This window comes from Triturus cristatus, chromosome 3_2, assembly GCF_964204655.1.
Source record: "Triturus cristatus chromosome 3_2, aTriCri1.1, whole genome shotgun sequence".
In the NCBI taxonomy this organism is placed as follows: Eukaryota; Metazoa; Chordata; class Amphibia; order Caudata; family Salamandridae; genus Triturus; species Triturus cristatus.
Window position 1 is genome coordinate 521,355,016 of NC_140584.1, and position 18,016 is coordinate 521,373,031.

At 44.2% G+C, this 18,016-nt stretch overlaps 1 protein-coding gene across 1 annotated transcript in view; it reads left to right on the forward strand.

Moving 5' to 3' along the window:
- OVCH2 (ovochymase 2) overlaps positions 1-18,016 on the forward strand; it is an 881,024-nt gene that overhangs the window by 722,725 nt on the left and 140,283 nt on the right. Inside the window, exon 16 of the mRNA XM_085648218.1 lies at positions 11,480-11,666. Within this exon, the coding sequence (XP_085504344.1) occupies positions 11,480-11,666 (187 nt within the window). The remainder of the gene's footprint in view (positions 1-11,479; positions 11,667-18,016) is intronic.

An 18,016-nucleotide genomic window follows, 5' to 3' on the forward strand; every position in this document is an offset into this window, starting at 1 on the left:
TCGCAATTTGCGATTCCTTAAATGCAATTGCAATTTAAGAAATCACAAAAATTTGCGATTTCTTAAATTGCGAGTGGCAAGTTGTTTCACGCATCGCAAAAGCTATTTTTGCGATCGCAAACGGCCGATTTTTTCGATTCGCTCCGTTTGCGATTGCAAAAAGCTTTGATGCATGTGCCTGCTAGTCTCCTGCTACATTTCCTACCCATCCGCACCACCTGGCATGCAAAATGTAGGTGTCCCAAAAGTACTTGGACCGTGACCTTTTCTTTCACCAAGATTGTGTCAGATAGCACTTGCATTACCACCTTCTTGTCCTGCGGAAGGTGCACTATCATTGCCACTGAATCCAACTCAATGCCAAGAAATGAAATGGCGGTCACTGGACCCACTGTTTTCTCTGGAGCCCCCAGGTCCTCCATGAACTTCTGAAAATTAACCCGCGAACGCTGGCAGTCCACGGATCCGTAGTCCATGACCATGAAAAAGTCAACGAGATAGTGTGTCACCTTCTCGTGACCCATCCCTTGCACAAAAAGCCATTGCAGGAAAGTGTTGAACTGTGCAAACAAGGCACATGAAATCAAGCATCCCATGGGAAGAACCTTATCCATAACCAAGGCCCTTAAAGCTCAATGGCAAGTAATGGGAAATCATCCGGCTGTACCGGTACTCAACGAAATGCTGATTTTGTCACATTTTGCCATAATGGCTTCTTGGCCCTCTTGCTCAACCATGGCCATTGCCACTTCCACTGATGAGTAGGACACAGACAGCAAGTCTTCCCAAATAAAGTCATTTATTTGGGAAGTCATTAACTGAGTGGCACTCTGGCCACGACAAATGTTGTATAAGCCGAAACTGCCAATCTCTTTCTTGGGCACTACCCATATTGGGAAAACCATCAAGTTCTCCAGGGGCTGGCCATTCTCCCTTCATGCACTTTCTTGTAGGTCCCTGCGCTTTAGGTGCCTGCTTCCCCTGAAATATGTTGCCACTTTAAACTATGACCTTGCTGAGGTCCAGTAGCACCTCCTGTGTTCCCTAACAAGTGACGAGGGGATGTCTCCTTGAAACAAGGAGCATTAATGCTTACATCTACAGCATTCCTGTGTGCACAGACCCCTGTTGAAGGCATGTCCCCTGTGTTCCTCCTTGGTTCTTGCTGGAATTACTCACCCCTTCCCGGGTGGGATGGGCCTGAAAGGGGGGTTAAGAATAGGCAAACCACTGGCTGTATATATTGTCTTCCCAAATTTGGTCAGGCCCGTGGTCTATTGCCATAAATCTGTATACAACTCTCCTCATCTCGCCTCAGTGTCCCATGCCATGCACGCCCTAAATCCCTCATCATACTGAGCCGAGGCGTTACACCCAAATATGATTTGCACTTTGTGTATAACATCTTTATATTTGAATAGCGCTACACTACTCTTTGGATATTTCTCACAGTAAATGCTGGCATGTATAAGTGAATGCCACCAGCCGATTTTCAATGGCCATGGGTACCTGTGGCCGCTTGACCAGCTGGTACTTTTCTTTTTTTGAGCCTTCCTGTGTAGGAGTTCAAACATCTCCACGTACTCACCTTTCCAAATCCATTTTTTAGTGGACAACATCAAATGTGACCCTAGTGGCTTAGTGAACCACATGTATGGGTGCCTGCATATTTTAAGTTCTTTGGCCTTCCTTTTGTCCCTTGCGTATCTTCATCTACTACGCCTGTAGCCGCGTCCTTCCCTGTTACTGAACCTGGCATACTCTCCTTATCTGCATGGCCTCTCTTACTTTCATTCCCTGCGTTTGTGTCCTCTGTTCTGACCCCAGTATCCCTCACATACTTACCTTTACTCAGCCGTGCTGCCCTCTCGTACTCGCACCCCACATACAACCCCTTAGACACCATTACTGAGCCCAGCACCGCATTGGTACTCTTACCTGGCCGTAAGGTCGGCGCCCGCTCTGAAGCCTGCACCTTGCCAGTGTACTTGACTTCTTCGTCATTTGTGTGTCCGTAGACCTCCCTCAGATCCAGATTGACACCTGAAAAACAGCACTAGATGTGGGATTAGCGAAACCCCCCTGACACGTAGCTCTCTCCTTTTGTGGCACCTCGTTGCTTTGATCTTCAGTATCCATCATTTCTCCCTCTTCAAGACTATCGTCTCCATAGTCCAATACCTCCTCTTGCCATGTGTGCCCTTCAGGACCACTTGTTGTAGCAGACACACCTCGTCACTCCTGCTGCCACACCCCAGGGGCATCTTCACTCGTCCCTGAGGGGCCGCACCAAACCCACTCTGGCGTTCACCCACTGCAGGCCGTTGGGCCCCATGCTGATCCCACATCATCAAGGTTCCCCGGCTGCTCCTGCGTCTGCCATGGCGAAGCCTTCCTGGACCTTCTTATGCCATGTGTTGCTAGGTCCCACGATGCAGTCCGGTTGGCCGTTCTGGGCCACAACTTCTCTTCCCCTGGGTGCATGCGAACCACACCGTGCTCTCCAGGGTCCGCAACCTGCTGTGTGTCATGCCCCTGAAAGGAAGAAAATACGCCTGGTGTACAGCACCCTGAAAGAACTGCCAACGGATCCTGGTTCCCTCCCTACTAAACAACTGACCTGCCTCTCTGCCCACCCCTCTAACTTAGCACATCTTGCCTGGAGTAAACTTTGTTGGGTTAGCGTTAAGCAGACATCCCACTCAAATTAGTCTCCTCACCATCACTCCACTCAGGTATGGCAACCACTATCGCGGAAGCTCCGCTGCGTTGTGCCACTTACGTGGCGTCTGCTTCCGGCCGGGAGCTATGCCCACCTTCCCACAGGTCTTCTGGGTAGTCCTTGGATAGATTCTGTTGCCGACCAACTCCTGACTCCGCACCCTGATCCCCTGCAATATGGCATCCCCACTCTCCCAGCCCCCAAACAAATCTGCGCTTGCCCCACCCCACCCCCCCAGCAGCCTCATCTGTGACAGATCCCAGCCCAAACTTGTGATCCACCAATTGATGCCCCTCCATGTGCAACTCCAGGTCTACTGCCCCCGAGGCCTCTCCCAGCACCAGATCAATGCTTCACAGTTGTACAGACTGCTCCCTGGGGTTCTCCCTCCCCCACCCATGCTCTCTGACCCTTCTCCTTGAATAGGATGATCCCTGCAACGGCCCTACCAGCCCCTCGCACCACTGGCTTTGGGAGGCTTCCCCACCACCCCTTTTCATGCGTCATGATGCTTATTTGCCATGATCCCTCCCTCACGCCATCCCTCCGCCCTTGAGGCAGCACCCCGAGCCTGCATGCAGGCTCTCACACTCACCTGTGATGCTGACATGCTATGAGGGGCGGGTACACTATAACAGCATCAGTCAACCCACTGGAAGCGGGACTCATCGGGAGCGCCAATTGTGCGACCGTACCCCCCTCCACTAACAAATGCAAGCACCTGACATCTGAAAGGAGGTGCAGTGTTGAGATGAGTCGCAGGAAAGAAGACAAACAGCCTAGTGTAAAAATTAAGTTCTTTACTCGAAAGCACAACCTGGCATCCGACCACCTCGATGACCCAGCTGCAACTGGCAATCATGGAGTGCTGTGAACCTTACATTCTAAGAACACGGTAAGCATGAAGACTCCAACCCAGGTAAGAAGCAGGCAGAGGAGAAAGACAGAGAGAGATACAACTGTAAGTTACATCACAACAGATCCTCCCCCTTTGAACAGCAGAAGAAAATAAGCAAACAGAACTGAACGAAAGAGAAAAGCAAAGAGAAGAAAAACAGAGAGACCAAGAGAGAAGAGAGATAAAGATGGGAAGATTTTGATCAAAATCTCACATAATCTTGTAGATACTCTGGTGGTCTGCGAACTCTGGCAGACAACTCAAACTCAGGAGAAGACCCTACGGGACCCTCCTCTCTGCTTCCTCGGAAAAAAGGCAATAAACAAGGAGAACATGGATCATTACCATCAAGATTATCAGGGATGAACATTGCACCCGAACAACCTCCATTATCCATGGAACACCCAGGGGGTGATCCACCCTTCTGGTATAAAGCCACTCTACGCAGGTTCCAACGTTCACCTCTTTCAATTACAACAAAATACTTCCCAACACTGACAACGTGGCAAGGACTCTTGAACTTGGTGAGCCCACCTTTAATCCTACCAGATTTAAGTTTGACCCAATCGCCCACAGAAATTTTAGAAGAGATGACATTGAAAGTGTGTTCTCCCCCAGACGATACCCGATCTTTAAGCCGAGCAGGTACAAGATGAGAGCCTGGAAGATGCCCTCTCATAATCAAAAATTGGTACTTCAAGGTGACGTTGTGAGTAGTGGTACAATAAGCCCAGAGCATATCTTGAATAAGATGTCTGGGAGCCAGCCCATTCACCAGAGCAAGCTGGATGGTGCCTTTGATCAGTCTGTTGGCCCTTTCCACAATTCCATTACCCATCGGATTGCAGAGGGAAGTACATGAATGCTTAACACCACACTTCTCAAGGAAACAACACATCTCACCAGAAGTGAGTTGAGTACCATTGTCAGTTAGTAAAACATGTGGAATCCTCTCATGCAAAAACAACGTTTCTAACACACCAACAGCAGAGCTTGTGGTAACGTCTTTCAAAAATTCAAGATGCAACCACTTTGAGTGTACATTCACAATCACAGCTGCAAACCGCACGTCAAGAGAAAGCTCAGACAGAGGACCAATAAAATCAAGACATATAGTGTGCCACGGTTTGCCAGGATCAGTAATCTGGCCCATGAAACTCTGAGAGCCAACCTTCAATTTTTTTTACGCTTTCTTTGCACAGAGTACAATTAATAACCCAGTTCTTGATCTGATCATCCATGGCAGGCCACCAGAATGTTTAATTCTCCTGATTGTCATACCCTGCCCCAGGTACCCCTCATGCGCAAGTTTAAAAATGTGCAATCTAAGAGCAGCCGAGGGCACAAATTGGTCACCTCTCATAACAATATCTTCACCACACAAAGACAACTCATCCAAAAGTTTCCAATACGGCCTAACAGTTGCAGACACCATGCTCTCACGAGGGGAACCTTTTTTAATAAGAGCTATGACATCTTGCAAAATAGAGTCACTGCTCATGGCCTCCGCCCACTGTGTTTTTGAAAATGGCCCAGACTGCATTCGCAAACATCATACACAAAAGCGACAGCTTCCTCCTTTTCCAACTTACTGACAACATCCTTGTCAACTACGTCCCAATCAAGTGACATACGCGATAAACAATCTGCTTGTAAATTTTTCCAACCATAGATAAATTTAACATCATACAGATACTCTTGTAACGTTGCAGCAAACCGAGCAAGGCGCGCTGACCCTTTCCCGGCACCCCATGCAGACAAAATTTTCATCAGAGGTTTGTGATCAGTCCTCAACATAAATCTGGATCCCCACAAGTACACTCTGAAGTACTCCACTCCCCAGGCTGCAGCAATAGCTTCGCGCTCTACGACTGAGTAATTCCTTTCTGCCTGGGTGAGAGCTCTTGAGGCAAATGCAATCGTTCTTTCAGTACCTTTCTGGTATTGGGACAAGACTACACCAATTCCAGTAAGACTGGCATCAACAGTAAGATACGACTTGCAGGAAGCACTGAAAGGAGAAAGTATGCCAGAATTACATATTTGAGACTTGATATTTGAGAAAGAATTCCATTGCCCATTACCCCACTCAAATTTGCAACCTTTGCGAAGAAGTTTCCTTAAAGGCTCGGAAAGGTCAGCAAATTCACGAACAAATTTGGAATAATATTCGACAAGCCCCAGGAAGGACCTGAGCTGGTCCTTGTCCCTAGGAGCAGGAGCATTTTTGATAGACTCCAAAAGGTTTATTTTAGGAGAGATCCCACCACTAGAGATCGAGTACCCCAAGTAGTCAACTTGATCCGTGAGAAACGGATATTTTTCTTTGTTAGCTATAAGACCTTGCTGCTCCAGTTTCCACAAGACTTGTCTGAGGGTGGCATTATATTGCTCACTAGTGTTTCCTGACACCAGTATGTCGTCCGGAAAGTACACCACACCTTCCAACCCCTTAAGCATATTGGACATCAACCTTTGGAAGACACTCGCAGCCGAGGCTAGCCCGAAGGGGCATACGAGTGAACTGAAAAGTGCCTTCCGTTGTTATAAATGCTGTGAGGGGCTTGGAGTCTGGGTGTAATTTGATCTGGTGGTAAGCACTTCTTAAGTCAATCTTGGAGAAGTACTTACCACCACCCACAGACTGCAATAATTCATTAATGTTGGGAAGGGGAAAAGTGTCAGTGACTATATCACGATTCAATGACCTGAGATCAATGCAGAAACGGAGCCGACCATCTGACTTGAGCGTCAAAACTACTGGAGAAATCCAAGAGAAGGCCTCCACCGGCTCTATAACTCCAGATTTTAACAAATCATCCAACAGATCTTTAAGACCCTGTCTCACAGACATAGGGACTTTCCTGAACTTATGTTGTACGGGACACGCATTAGGTTTGAGGATGATTTTGTGCAGGTGCCCTTTGACACAACCCAGTCTATCTTCAAACACTCTGTGAGCATCTTAAAGTATATGCTGAACTTGAATATCATCTTGCACCACTATAATTTGATTGGGAGACCTCAGATTTATGATAATGTGAAGATCATATTGGTGCATCCACCCAAGGATTGGGGAACCCTCTTTGACAACATAAACCTTTCGATGAGTACTGCGTGTGTCAAAAATAATTTGCCCAGACATGTACCCCAGAATGTCAATGGACTGACCCTGATACCAAACTGGGTTGATATCTTTGTCAAACAAAGAAACTCCCACCCAGGTGGTTCGAAAGAGAGACTCAGGAACGATCATGAACATTGAACCAGAGTCTACCATTAACTTATCATCTTTACCACAGATGTTAAACACAGCAGTGGGTCTTTCTAACCTAGGAGACTCTTGTGTGACTCCAACCACTACTTCAGTGCACAATTCCCCCACTACCAAGACCTTATTTGTGGCTGGTTTGTAATCATTACATAGGTGTACCACATTTACCTTGGATTTAGACTTTTCAGATGAATCAGATTACCTACACATTCGGGCATAGTGCCCTTTCCGACCACACCGGCGGCAAATCTGATCTAGACCAAAGCATCTTTTAGAGTCGGCCAAATGGTATTGACTGCCACCATGTAAACATTCTCTGTTCTTGAGTTTGGATGTGGCACCAAAAACACTTGGGAGACGTAACAGTTTTTTTTAGAAACAGCATTAACTTTAACATCTTCATCTTTATTTTCCACTTCCCCAACTTCTTGTGAAGTTTTGTCCCTCTTACGCAACTCTCTAATACACTTCTGGGATTCTTCAATGACTTTGGCCATATCAACAGCATCTTTCAATGAGGGATCTTTGGCAGCCCATAGCCTTTCCTGTATTTTCCTGTCACAGCACTGTACAATTAACTGATCGCGAATCAGTTCTTCCGTCATAGTCCCAAAGCGACATTTAACTGACAGTTCTTGTAACCTAGCAACAAATTTGTCAATACTTTTTCGTTGAGGCTGAGTATAAACCTTGTATCTGATTAAGACCTAATTTACCTCTTTGGAAAATTGTGTTTCAAGTCTCTTAATGGCTTCTTTATATACATCGTCCATGGGTTGGCCATTGGGTCCCAATGCCACCGGTAAGTATTTAAAGACACGGTGACCCTCACTGCCCAATGCACTCAGTAACAAAGCTTTCTTCCTAGCAGGAGAATAAATATTGCCATCTAAAGCCGTAATGTAATTATCAAGCACTTCAATCCAATACTCCCAAATAATTGGTGAAGGACCTGGCTGAGACAAAAATATTGGAGGAAAGATAACATTGGATGCATCAGAAGACATTGCAATAAATCAGAGAACTGTGACTTGTGAAATAAAGGTTAGTAATAAGTAGTCACGAAATGCAATTCAGTAAAACTGTAAAAACTTCAAGTAAGGTGTGCAGATCACCATAAGTAATTGCAGTATAAGTGGAGTAGGAGATGTCAAACACGCAAGAATTAGTGAAGATCTCAATAAATGCGAGGCAAAACAAGAAACATCCCATCCTCGTTGCCAAAAATGTTGAGATGAGTCGCAGGAAAGAAGACAAACATCCTAGTGTAAATATGAAGTTCTTTACTTGAAAGCACAACCTGGCATCCGACCACCTCGACGACCCAGCTGCAACTGGCAATCGTGGAGTGCCGCCAACCTTACATTCTAAGAACACTGTAAGCATGAAAACTCCAACCCAGGTAAGAAGCAGGCAGAGGAGAAAGACAGAGATAGAGAGAGATACAAAGGTAAGTTACATCACAACATGCAGCACTTAGTGAACTCTGTTGTCCTCAATTATGACCTTGGAACCGGACGCTGTATCTAACAAGCGCACTAAACCTACAAAGGCAAAATCTGACTAAACACCAACTGATCACTAATAAAGGTCATAAAAAACTTCCAAGTATGCTAATCAAAGTACTGATAGGCTTCAAAATATGCCACCCAGGAAGAAAAATGACTGAAACACTAAGGGGATGCCCCAAAAAAATGGTGGGTGGCAACCCAAAATGGCAACATATATAACCCTTGGGTGCCATCCTTTACCAGATGTAGCCCAACAAGACCAGTATACTAGAGTGTGCCTGCTTTCCCCGAATGCCCCCGGGGGACAGACCTCCCACCCGTCTGATGTCCCCGAAAGCCCTATTGTGATTCAGTTACCGAATCGCAATTTGCATTTACTACCAAATACCGATTCAGTATTTGGAAGAGGCGTCCCTTCCAAATACCAAATCAAAATGGTATGTATTAATGTTTTGCGATCAATTTCTAGTCGCAAAATAATACTGTACCGCTGGTTAAAAATCTGTTTCACACAGGGTAACGGGTCCCTCAGGGACTCATCCCCTTTTAGAATGTTAACAAAATATTTTTGAGGATGAGGCAGTGGTTCCACAGACCACTGCCTACTCAAAAATATTAAACTACAAAGTTAATTTTTTTCTTTTTAAATGCCTCCTGTTTTCCTTTGATGAAAACGGGCTGCATTAAAAAAAAAAGATTGCTTTATTAAAATGCAATCACAGACATGGTGGTCTGCTGACCTCAGCTGGCCACCATTCCTGTGATGGCTGCAATTCCTAATGGGTAAAAAATTGGGACCAACCTCATTAATGTGTGTGAGGTAAGTGTATACTATGAATCGCTAATAAAACTCAAAAGAGTTTCATACATTAGGAACACTGATTTCCTAATTGCGATTCATATAAATGTTTGTACATCTGGCCCTCTGCCATTTAAAATGTTATATCAGTGGCACCAAAAAGACAACAGTGAAAAAAATGACACAGATTGTACTACCAGTGCTGGCAGTAAAGGGGACCAGTTTTAATGTGGATGTGCAGAATCAAAATGCTGTCACCCACAGTGAGGAGAGCTAGTAACGGAAACGGGCTGACCCACTCTCCCATACTGAATATTGAGGTAGGAGGAAACAACATGTGAATGGCAACTGAACAGACCAATAGGTGAAGACCAAAGGCCCAAAGCCCTTTATGTATACCTATATGTACGTATTTGTTAAGATTTCTTTTTAAACAAAGGGTTTTGGCCAACCCCCGACCAAAAAAAAAGGAGATACCAAGAGCTAAGAGGAGGCTGGGCATGACAAGGCAAATAATAAAGAACAAAACTATTCCTATGACTATCTACTATCAAGGATAAAAGCGTAAGAATGAAACCGACAAATAATGAATAAACATCACATGAATAATACCAATAAATATCATTAGTAAATTTCAAAACATGTTAATTGAAGGAAATAAAAGAAAAAGGCATGTTTAATGTCAGCACATATCATTCAAACTGAGTGTCAAATCATGCTCAATGTGTCTTGCCCAAGGCCGCTTATCATGAGTTACCTGACACAGAGGTTCTTAACTTGTGGTCAAGGGACCCTTTGTTCTAGAATGCCTACTCAGGGGGTCCACAACTGCTTAGAAAATTAAATAATAATAACAGATCAATTAGAGGAATACAAATAAAGAAGCAAAATTGATTTTGGAGCCTTTGAATTAACTTGGTATCTTGAGATTTATTTGTGGGAGCAGTGTACATGCCTCAAACAAAATAGAATAAGGATGATGGGTGACCACAATATAATTTAGAAAAAAATCCATCCCTCAATATAAGTTTAAAATGTAGATTTTTTTTATATTTGTCTGGATTAAATACAATATTTCATCATTTGTGTTTGTGTTTGATTAATGTTTATGTCTGTAATTAGTGTGTTGTTTTGCAGTTCAAAACATCAAAATTGCCTGGACCGGGATTCCCATCTCCAAGTAATGACCCATTGGTGGTCCCCGGATTCCAGTAATTCAGTGGGGATCCCTGGGTTCAAGTAATGACTGACTAAGTGGGGGTCCACAGAAGTCAAAAGTTTAGGAACCACTGACATAAGAAAGTGATTTAAGCCTTACCTCTTCCTATGAATCACATAATTAAAGAGAAGGAATACGAATGCAAACCAAATCCTCTCAAGTATTGCTCTCTTATTTTTCCTAACATGTTTAAGTGCCTCCAATTCATAGCAATTTTGCTCCCTGCATATAGACTCCTGACATGTGTCTACCTGAGCATCTTTCCATCTTAATGCTAGAGCTAATATATCTGCTACAATCAAAGCCGCAGGGATACCTGGCTCTGGCTAGGAGCAGCCTACAAGAAACCGCATAAAAAAGCATCAGGATACACTCACAATTTAGTTCACTACTCTTTCAAAAATATCTGTGTAAGGAAACCAAATCACCAGATGCTTTTAAAGGGGGTACATAAAACCCTTATTGCCAGCAGCATAAGAATAAAGCACTGAGATGTATTCCTTAGTGGCACTTTGTAGTTAGGTGACATCTGTTTAGGGTTTTGAATGAGCACTCCTTGAGGTACAACTGTTTCAAAAGCTTAATTTCTTAATCAAATTTGTCCTTCCAATATTTCGCGTCCACATTTGTATCTCACACATTTCATCAAATATATTTTAAATATGGGTTAGCCTCATCTGGCAGATAATCAATGCTTTCTGAAACCCAGTCCCTTATCTCCTGTGTCTTATGCAAAGATTTATTTCTCCAATTAAAGTGTTCAATCAAAAGGATGCCCTGGGGTCAATGTCGCTATGATCAGCATTGAACAGATATCCAGTTAAAGAGGTAGAAGCTATAGGTGAAAGTAATGTAAGAATTTATACTTAGTTGGAAAATGGTTGAGTGATATTTCATATGGTTTCCTCACTTTTCTTTGCATGTCTCACTGTCAATGCGGGAAAGGGATGGATTAGCTGGGGGATATGACTCTTAATTTGAAAGCCAAAGAAGCATTAAGGACAGTATGTTGATAGGACATGTACATTTGAACTCTTTCTTCTTTTCTCTTATCAGACAACATTTGCGGAGTTTCTTCATTCCCTCCCAGGTTTCCTTCGCATCAGTTAGTTAGAGAAGAGGAAGCAGAACCCTACTCTTGGCCTTGGCAAGTCAGTCTACAGTTAGCCGGCAGTCACATCTGCGGAGGAACCATTATAAAGAAGGACTGGATTGTCACAGCTGCCCACTGCTTTAACGACAGGTAGGATTTGATTGTAAGCATCAAGATGGACATGTGCTCTCCAAAATAATTTCATTTTTAGAGATGCAAAACTGGGACCCTTGTTACCTGTCCTGTACCTAGGGGGTCTTGTCACTTGTCACTTTTCCCCTTGGTTCCAAATGGCTTATGCTTTTTCTTTCACCACACAGTGCATTGCACAGCATGACAGAACTGCAGACTCATTAACTACTACTTCATCATGTGCTTGGGGTTCCCCAATGTTTGAAGGGTGAGGGCACCCTTTGGATGGGTTCAAAAATGTGGCAGCAAGGATTCTGGGCTCCCTGCTTGTCTCTAGAACACATGTACAATTTTGAGAGAGAAGCTTCTCATTCCACACCAAGCCTCTTGCGCCTTACCCACAAAGAGCAGATACCATGAGTATCTGCTCTTTGTGGGTAAGGCGCGGTGGGGAGGGGAGGCTGAAAAATGTAGACCACCTTCTGATTGGGCACAATTTCTATCTCCTCACAGGTGGGTGCAGTCTTCAATAGGTGAACATGAGCCCAGTTGAGTGATACTTATCTGTTTGTCTAGAGGCTTACAAGTGAGTTAAATCCCAATTTTCAATGTCTGTGTGTTGGAACACTTTTAACACATTTAATAGAACACCAGGGTCTACTTATGTATTACCAAAAAATGATTCATCCCCTCCTTTTTTTCCTTCTTCTCTTTTTCACCTTAGTTTCCAACTAATAGTGATACTACAGCCCATAATACTGGCTCGTTCGCCATTAGAGGACTCTTTGGCGAACATGAGATGGCCGATGATAAAGCCTGACACCTGGGAGGTGTGTGAGGCCATGTATCAGTGCTACGGTCTTTTTGCACAGGGAATTCTCTTAAGGTGTTGTCTATGTATGAAACAGTCTAATGTATTTTTAGAATTTTTCAATCTAAACTTTCCTTAAAGTATTTTTTATATTTTCAGTAATTATGGGGATATGCAGGAAATTGGGTTATTGGTTGAGGAGTGTGAAACCCTACTCAAGCAGCAACCACAACTTCTGCTAGGTTGAAATCACAAACAAACCCCAAATTAGCCTGTGTTTAACTCTCCGGTAGCTTGGCACAAGCAGTCAGGCTTAACTCAGAGGCACTTTGTAAAGTATTTATGCAGCACACAAAACAGTAATAAAGTGAAAACAGAAGACAAATCTCACACAAATTTAGGAAAATAGAGTAAACTTCTATGAAATATTTCAGGCCAAAACAACAAAAAATCCAATCAGTAGAACCAGAGATATTGAATTTTAAAGATTTAAGTGAAAATAGTGATTAGAAGTACAAAGCGCCAACTGTGGTTATCTGATCACGCCAGACCGGGACAAAGTCACAGGTTCAGGCTGACCACGATGGAGCATGGACTGGATACAGGGACCAAATTTACCCCATTGAACAAAATACCTTAAATGTGAGATCCCGCTTTGAGGATGTGTCACGCAGCATCCGTTTTGAGAAAGCTGCGGGGCTACGATGCTGAGTACTGTGTCATCATCAAGGATTCTGTCGATGAGGGGATTGCAGTACGGAGACCTGCATTGAAGATGCATCATACACTAGCGGTTCACAACAAGCTGCGGTGCTGCGATGCAGAGGCCTGCGTCATCGTCAAGGATGTTGTTGACGAGGGGCTTGTGATGCAAAGACCTGCATTGAGGAATGCGTCACATAGCGGTGGTTTCAAGGAGGCTTCAGAATGCAGTGCAATGCTTTGCACTGCGTATGTTCTGCCCACAGGACAACAGCAGGGCTGACAGAGCACCTTCAGGCCCACTTCCAAGAGTCCGGGACTGGGGTGGCACCCCTTGGAGGGGTTGGCGGCAAGTACTCACAGCAGACAGAGTCCAGGTGCTGGGTTAAAGGTGGTTGGAGCCTTTTCTGTTCCTGAGGCTCTGATCAGGAGGCCAGCCAGCTAGCCCTTGGAGTCACTTTGGTGGTCCTGGGTTCAAGATGCAGGTCCAGTGCTTCTCACTCAGGCAGCAGGGCAACAGATTACCAGTCCTACTTGCCAAGCAACTCAGCAGTCTTTCTGAGTCTTCCACAGCGCCAAAGTTATGCTGAACAGTTGGGTCTGATGGTTAATTAGTTGTACCTGGTGCCCATGTTGAAGTGGGAGAAGGTTCTGGGGGTTTTCACCCTCAGAGGTGCTTGGAATTTACTGCCTCCCTGCCCTGGCCCTAGATTGTCGGAGGTCACAAAAGACTAATGTTAAACCCTTTGTGAGAGTGCCCAGGCAGAGCCTTTGTGCTGTACCAGTGTGGTATGTGACAGCTCCTCCTACTCATCCATCAAGTCACAGACGGCCTATCTTGCCACCACCTATTCCCATTTTCTTTCACTGTCTGGGAGCAATAAAACAAAGGCCAGTTGCCAGCTATACCTAGTCGTGTGACCCAGGATGATTAGGACAAGTAACCTTAATATAATAGAGTAAGCCAGTGTTATCCTTTGGGAGAGGTAGGCCTTGCAATAGTGAAAAACAAACGTAAGTGTTTTTCACTTCCAGGACATATAAAATTTAAAACTACATTTCCAACTTTTTAAATACATTGCATACTCCCTGACTCATATGCCTTAAAAGGAAGGTTTAGGCCTGAAAAAAGGTTTAGTTTGCCAGGTCGAATTGGCAGTTTAAAACTGCACACACAGGCTGCATGGCAGGCTTGAGGCATGTTTAAAAAGGCCAATTAAGTGGGTGGCTCTATTAGTGCTGCAGGCCTACTAGTAGCATTTAATTTACATGCCAACGGTACATGTAATACCACTTTACTGGGGACTTGCAAGTTCATTAAATGTGCCAATTTGGTGTAACCATGTTTAAGGGAGAGAGCACAGTCACTTTAGCACTGGTTAACAGTAGTAAAGTGTGCAGAGTCCTAAAGCCAGAAAATCGAAGTTAGCAAAAACAAGAGGATGGAATGCAAATAGTTGGGGTGAACCACGCGAAGTCAGGTCCAGGAGGATAGCAATCACATAATTAATTATTTCCTAAAAGGAGCAACAACATTGTTGCAAAATAACATGCAAGGTAGGACCCAGCTGACCATATGGTCCAAGATTACCATTCTGCTCAGATTATTTATTCCAATTTCAGTTGATATTATAGGTTAGTTGGCTTTGAAAATCTATCCGAAATAACAGTAATGCATTTGTATTAATATTACTTTAACAATCTCCCTCTATCTCGTGTCGTGAGTGGCATAAAAGAAGGGACATGGTTTGTGCATTCATTTACCTTGCATCAAAGGGATGGTCAACATTCAGTTCATTCATCTGACTCCATAAGCCACCACAACAATTTCAATTGCATTTTATTTTAACCTGTGAAACCAAGAAAATCATGCATTTCTTTGTATTATGTTGTCACCGAATATGCCAGAAAAGCTCAAATATCGTTAATAAAGGGACCTCCCAAAGTGCCACGTGGAGGACTAGAGCAGTAGTTCTTAACCTGTGGTTCGCGCACCACCTGGGGCTCCGCAAACTCTACTCAGGAGCAGGCTGGGGTGGAGTTCATGGAGTTTTGCTACACGGAACTCTGTGAAGTGACAAAAAAATGTTGCCAATCAACATCGAGTTCTGCGAGAGGTAGAGTGCGTTACCTTGCGCCATTCGTGCTGATTTTTAGTGTCAAGTGATTGTCCCGCACTGTAAAATCATTGCCAACGGCATCAAATGCCGCGCAAGAGGGCACAGCTTCTTTCTGCCGCTCGTGTAGGATTTCTACTCAAGCGGCAGCTTCCTCAAAGCGAAGGGAAGGTTTCTCAACGCGAGCGGTAGCGACCATCTGCGTTGAGAAATCTAGCTGGGAAGCAGTCTAGCGATGGATTTTCCTAGATCACCAACTTACCGTTAGCAAGCGGAAGCATTATTTAGCATGTCAGAGAAGACGTGATCCATAAAATGCTGGAATACAGCAGGAGCATTACTTAACCCAAAGGGCATTACCTGCTATTCAAAGTGGTCTAAGAGAGTCCTAAATGCTGTCTTCCATTCACCTCCGTCCTTGATGTGCCACCGATGGCTGACCCCATAAAGATCTAATTTAGTAGAGATTTTACAGCCCTTGACTGTCAATGCTGGGTCTGAGTTTGTTCAGTTTCTCAGGGACGAAGAACATATAGGCCCCTGCAGGAGAAGATCGGGTGATTAGTCCATTCTGTGAGTTCTCATCCACAGATAGCTTGAGCGCTAATACAGCTTGATTTCCTTGATCAATATCGCAGAGGGCCTCCTCTGCTGAAAACTCAAAATATGGTCTTTCAAACATCCGTCTGTATACTGTCAAGAAGGTTAAATAGCTGAAAAGATGTGATATTCTTAAACTACTAGAGGGGCTGCTCAGCCAGGGCTGGACCAGACAGAGCACTAATGAGGTATCCGTCCTTGGCTCTATCCTGACTAAACTATGCTAGACAGAAGGCGAAGAAAACTGTCAGGGAGTCAATGAATTCCCTCAGCTTGTTTGGGTCTCCGGAAAATTGTGGAGTTGCTGTTGAAACTGTTGGAACTTCTGAAGCCCTATCGACTAGAGATTGTTGTAGAGTGAGATTTTCTGCACATAACTGTTGCAATTCTTGTGTCTGTTGTTGGACAGTCTAAAGCAAAGCTTGAGCTTGATCAGCTTGATCTATAAGTGCCAGGGCCTGGGCATGATCCATCTCCCCAGGTCCAAGACCGAATTCTGGGCGTCACAAATTGTCGTCCTCCGAAGATTGGTACCTAGCTGATGTTCTTCGGTGCAGGAAGGTCCACAGCTTGACGGGCCTGGTCTGCCAGAGATTTGGGGGATCCCTTCTAGTAGACACGATGAAACCGGTACAAGGCAGGGCAAAAGCAGCTAGTGCCTGCCCGAAAAAGCCCCAGTCATAGAAAAGAAACCAGTGGGAAACAGATCTCCAAGGATGGCAGAACAGAGCAGAAGTGGACCATAGGTTCCAGGAGCAGGGAAGGAATCCAGGGAACAGGCCAGCAACAATGAGCAGGCAGGAATAACAGGGTGAAGAATACCAAACAGAAACCAGGACTAACTGGAAACAAGTTGGAAGTGAAGAGGCTATGACAAGACTACTGGAGCATTGCGACGTAAGGACAAATAATTCTTAGTTCCTTTATGTTAGACCTGACAGCCTTAGGGTGGTCTTCCCCAAAATCTTTGACTGTTTTGCCTCACCTTTTTGCTGATTTCTTTTTGTCGGCCTTAGGAATCTGAGCACTTTACCACGGCCAACCAGTGCTAAAATGCAGGTGCCTCTCCCCTAAAACATAGTTTGATTGACTTATCCATAATTGGCATATTTAATGCATCTATAAGGCCCTAGTATATTGCACTACATGCTCCCATGGCCTCTAAATTAAATTATAGTAGTGTGCCTGCAGCACCACCCAATCAAGTAGCAAGTTAAACATACCTGAGGCCTGACACTGCAGAGCCTGCATGTGCAGTTTTACTGCCACATCAACTTGGCATTTAAAACACCTTGCCAAACCTTAAATTCCCCTTTTATTACATATAAGTCACCCCTAAGGTTGGCCCTAGGTAGCCCGTAGGGCAGGGTACCTTGTAATTAAAATGTAGGACATGCACGTTTAAGTATTACATATCCTAGTAGTAAAAAACTCCCAAATTAGTTTTTCACTGCTGTGAGACATACACCTCCCTCTCATAGGTTAACATTGGGAATTCCTTATTACACTCAAAACCTGTAATTCTTGATTGAGATGGAGTAACTGTTATGTTTCATATCATTGGAATGGTAACAATAAATACTCTTTACTAGTAAAATTAATTTATCACTACTCTTTTAAAAATGCCACTTTTAAGAAAGATTAAAAAAGGATACACAGATGATGGAAGGAATGCAGAGCAAATCAAACATTCACCCTCAGTCAAGAGATCTGGGTTAAATCCATCGTGCATTTCAGTCTTGGCCCTGTGCCTCATGGGAACAGTCCAGCCCGAACTGCCAAGCCGGGTCCTCCTTGGACTAGAAAGAACTTTGGTATGACAATTTGAGCTAGAATTTTATCTAATTAATTCCTGTTCACTAAGTGGGTTTGAATATAGGTCTGATTGTTCTGTTCTGAAAAGATCAAATGAATGTGTTCCATCTCCGTGCAACAAATCCCTGTCAGAGGACATCATAAAGTGTGAATAATGCGTTTTGATATTTTCTCCTGTGCCTGCCAGGCCATAAATCTTTCTGCATAGTTACTTTCCTAATATACCTTCTGCATATATGTAGAGTTAAATACATACCCCATTGGCTTTAAGTGGGCCGGGTTTCACCGGTGCTGAGCACCAGCAGTTTTTTAAAGGAGACCTC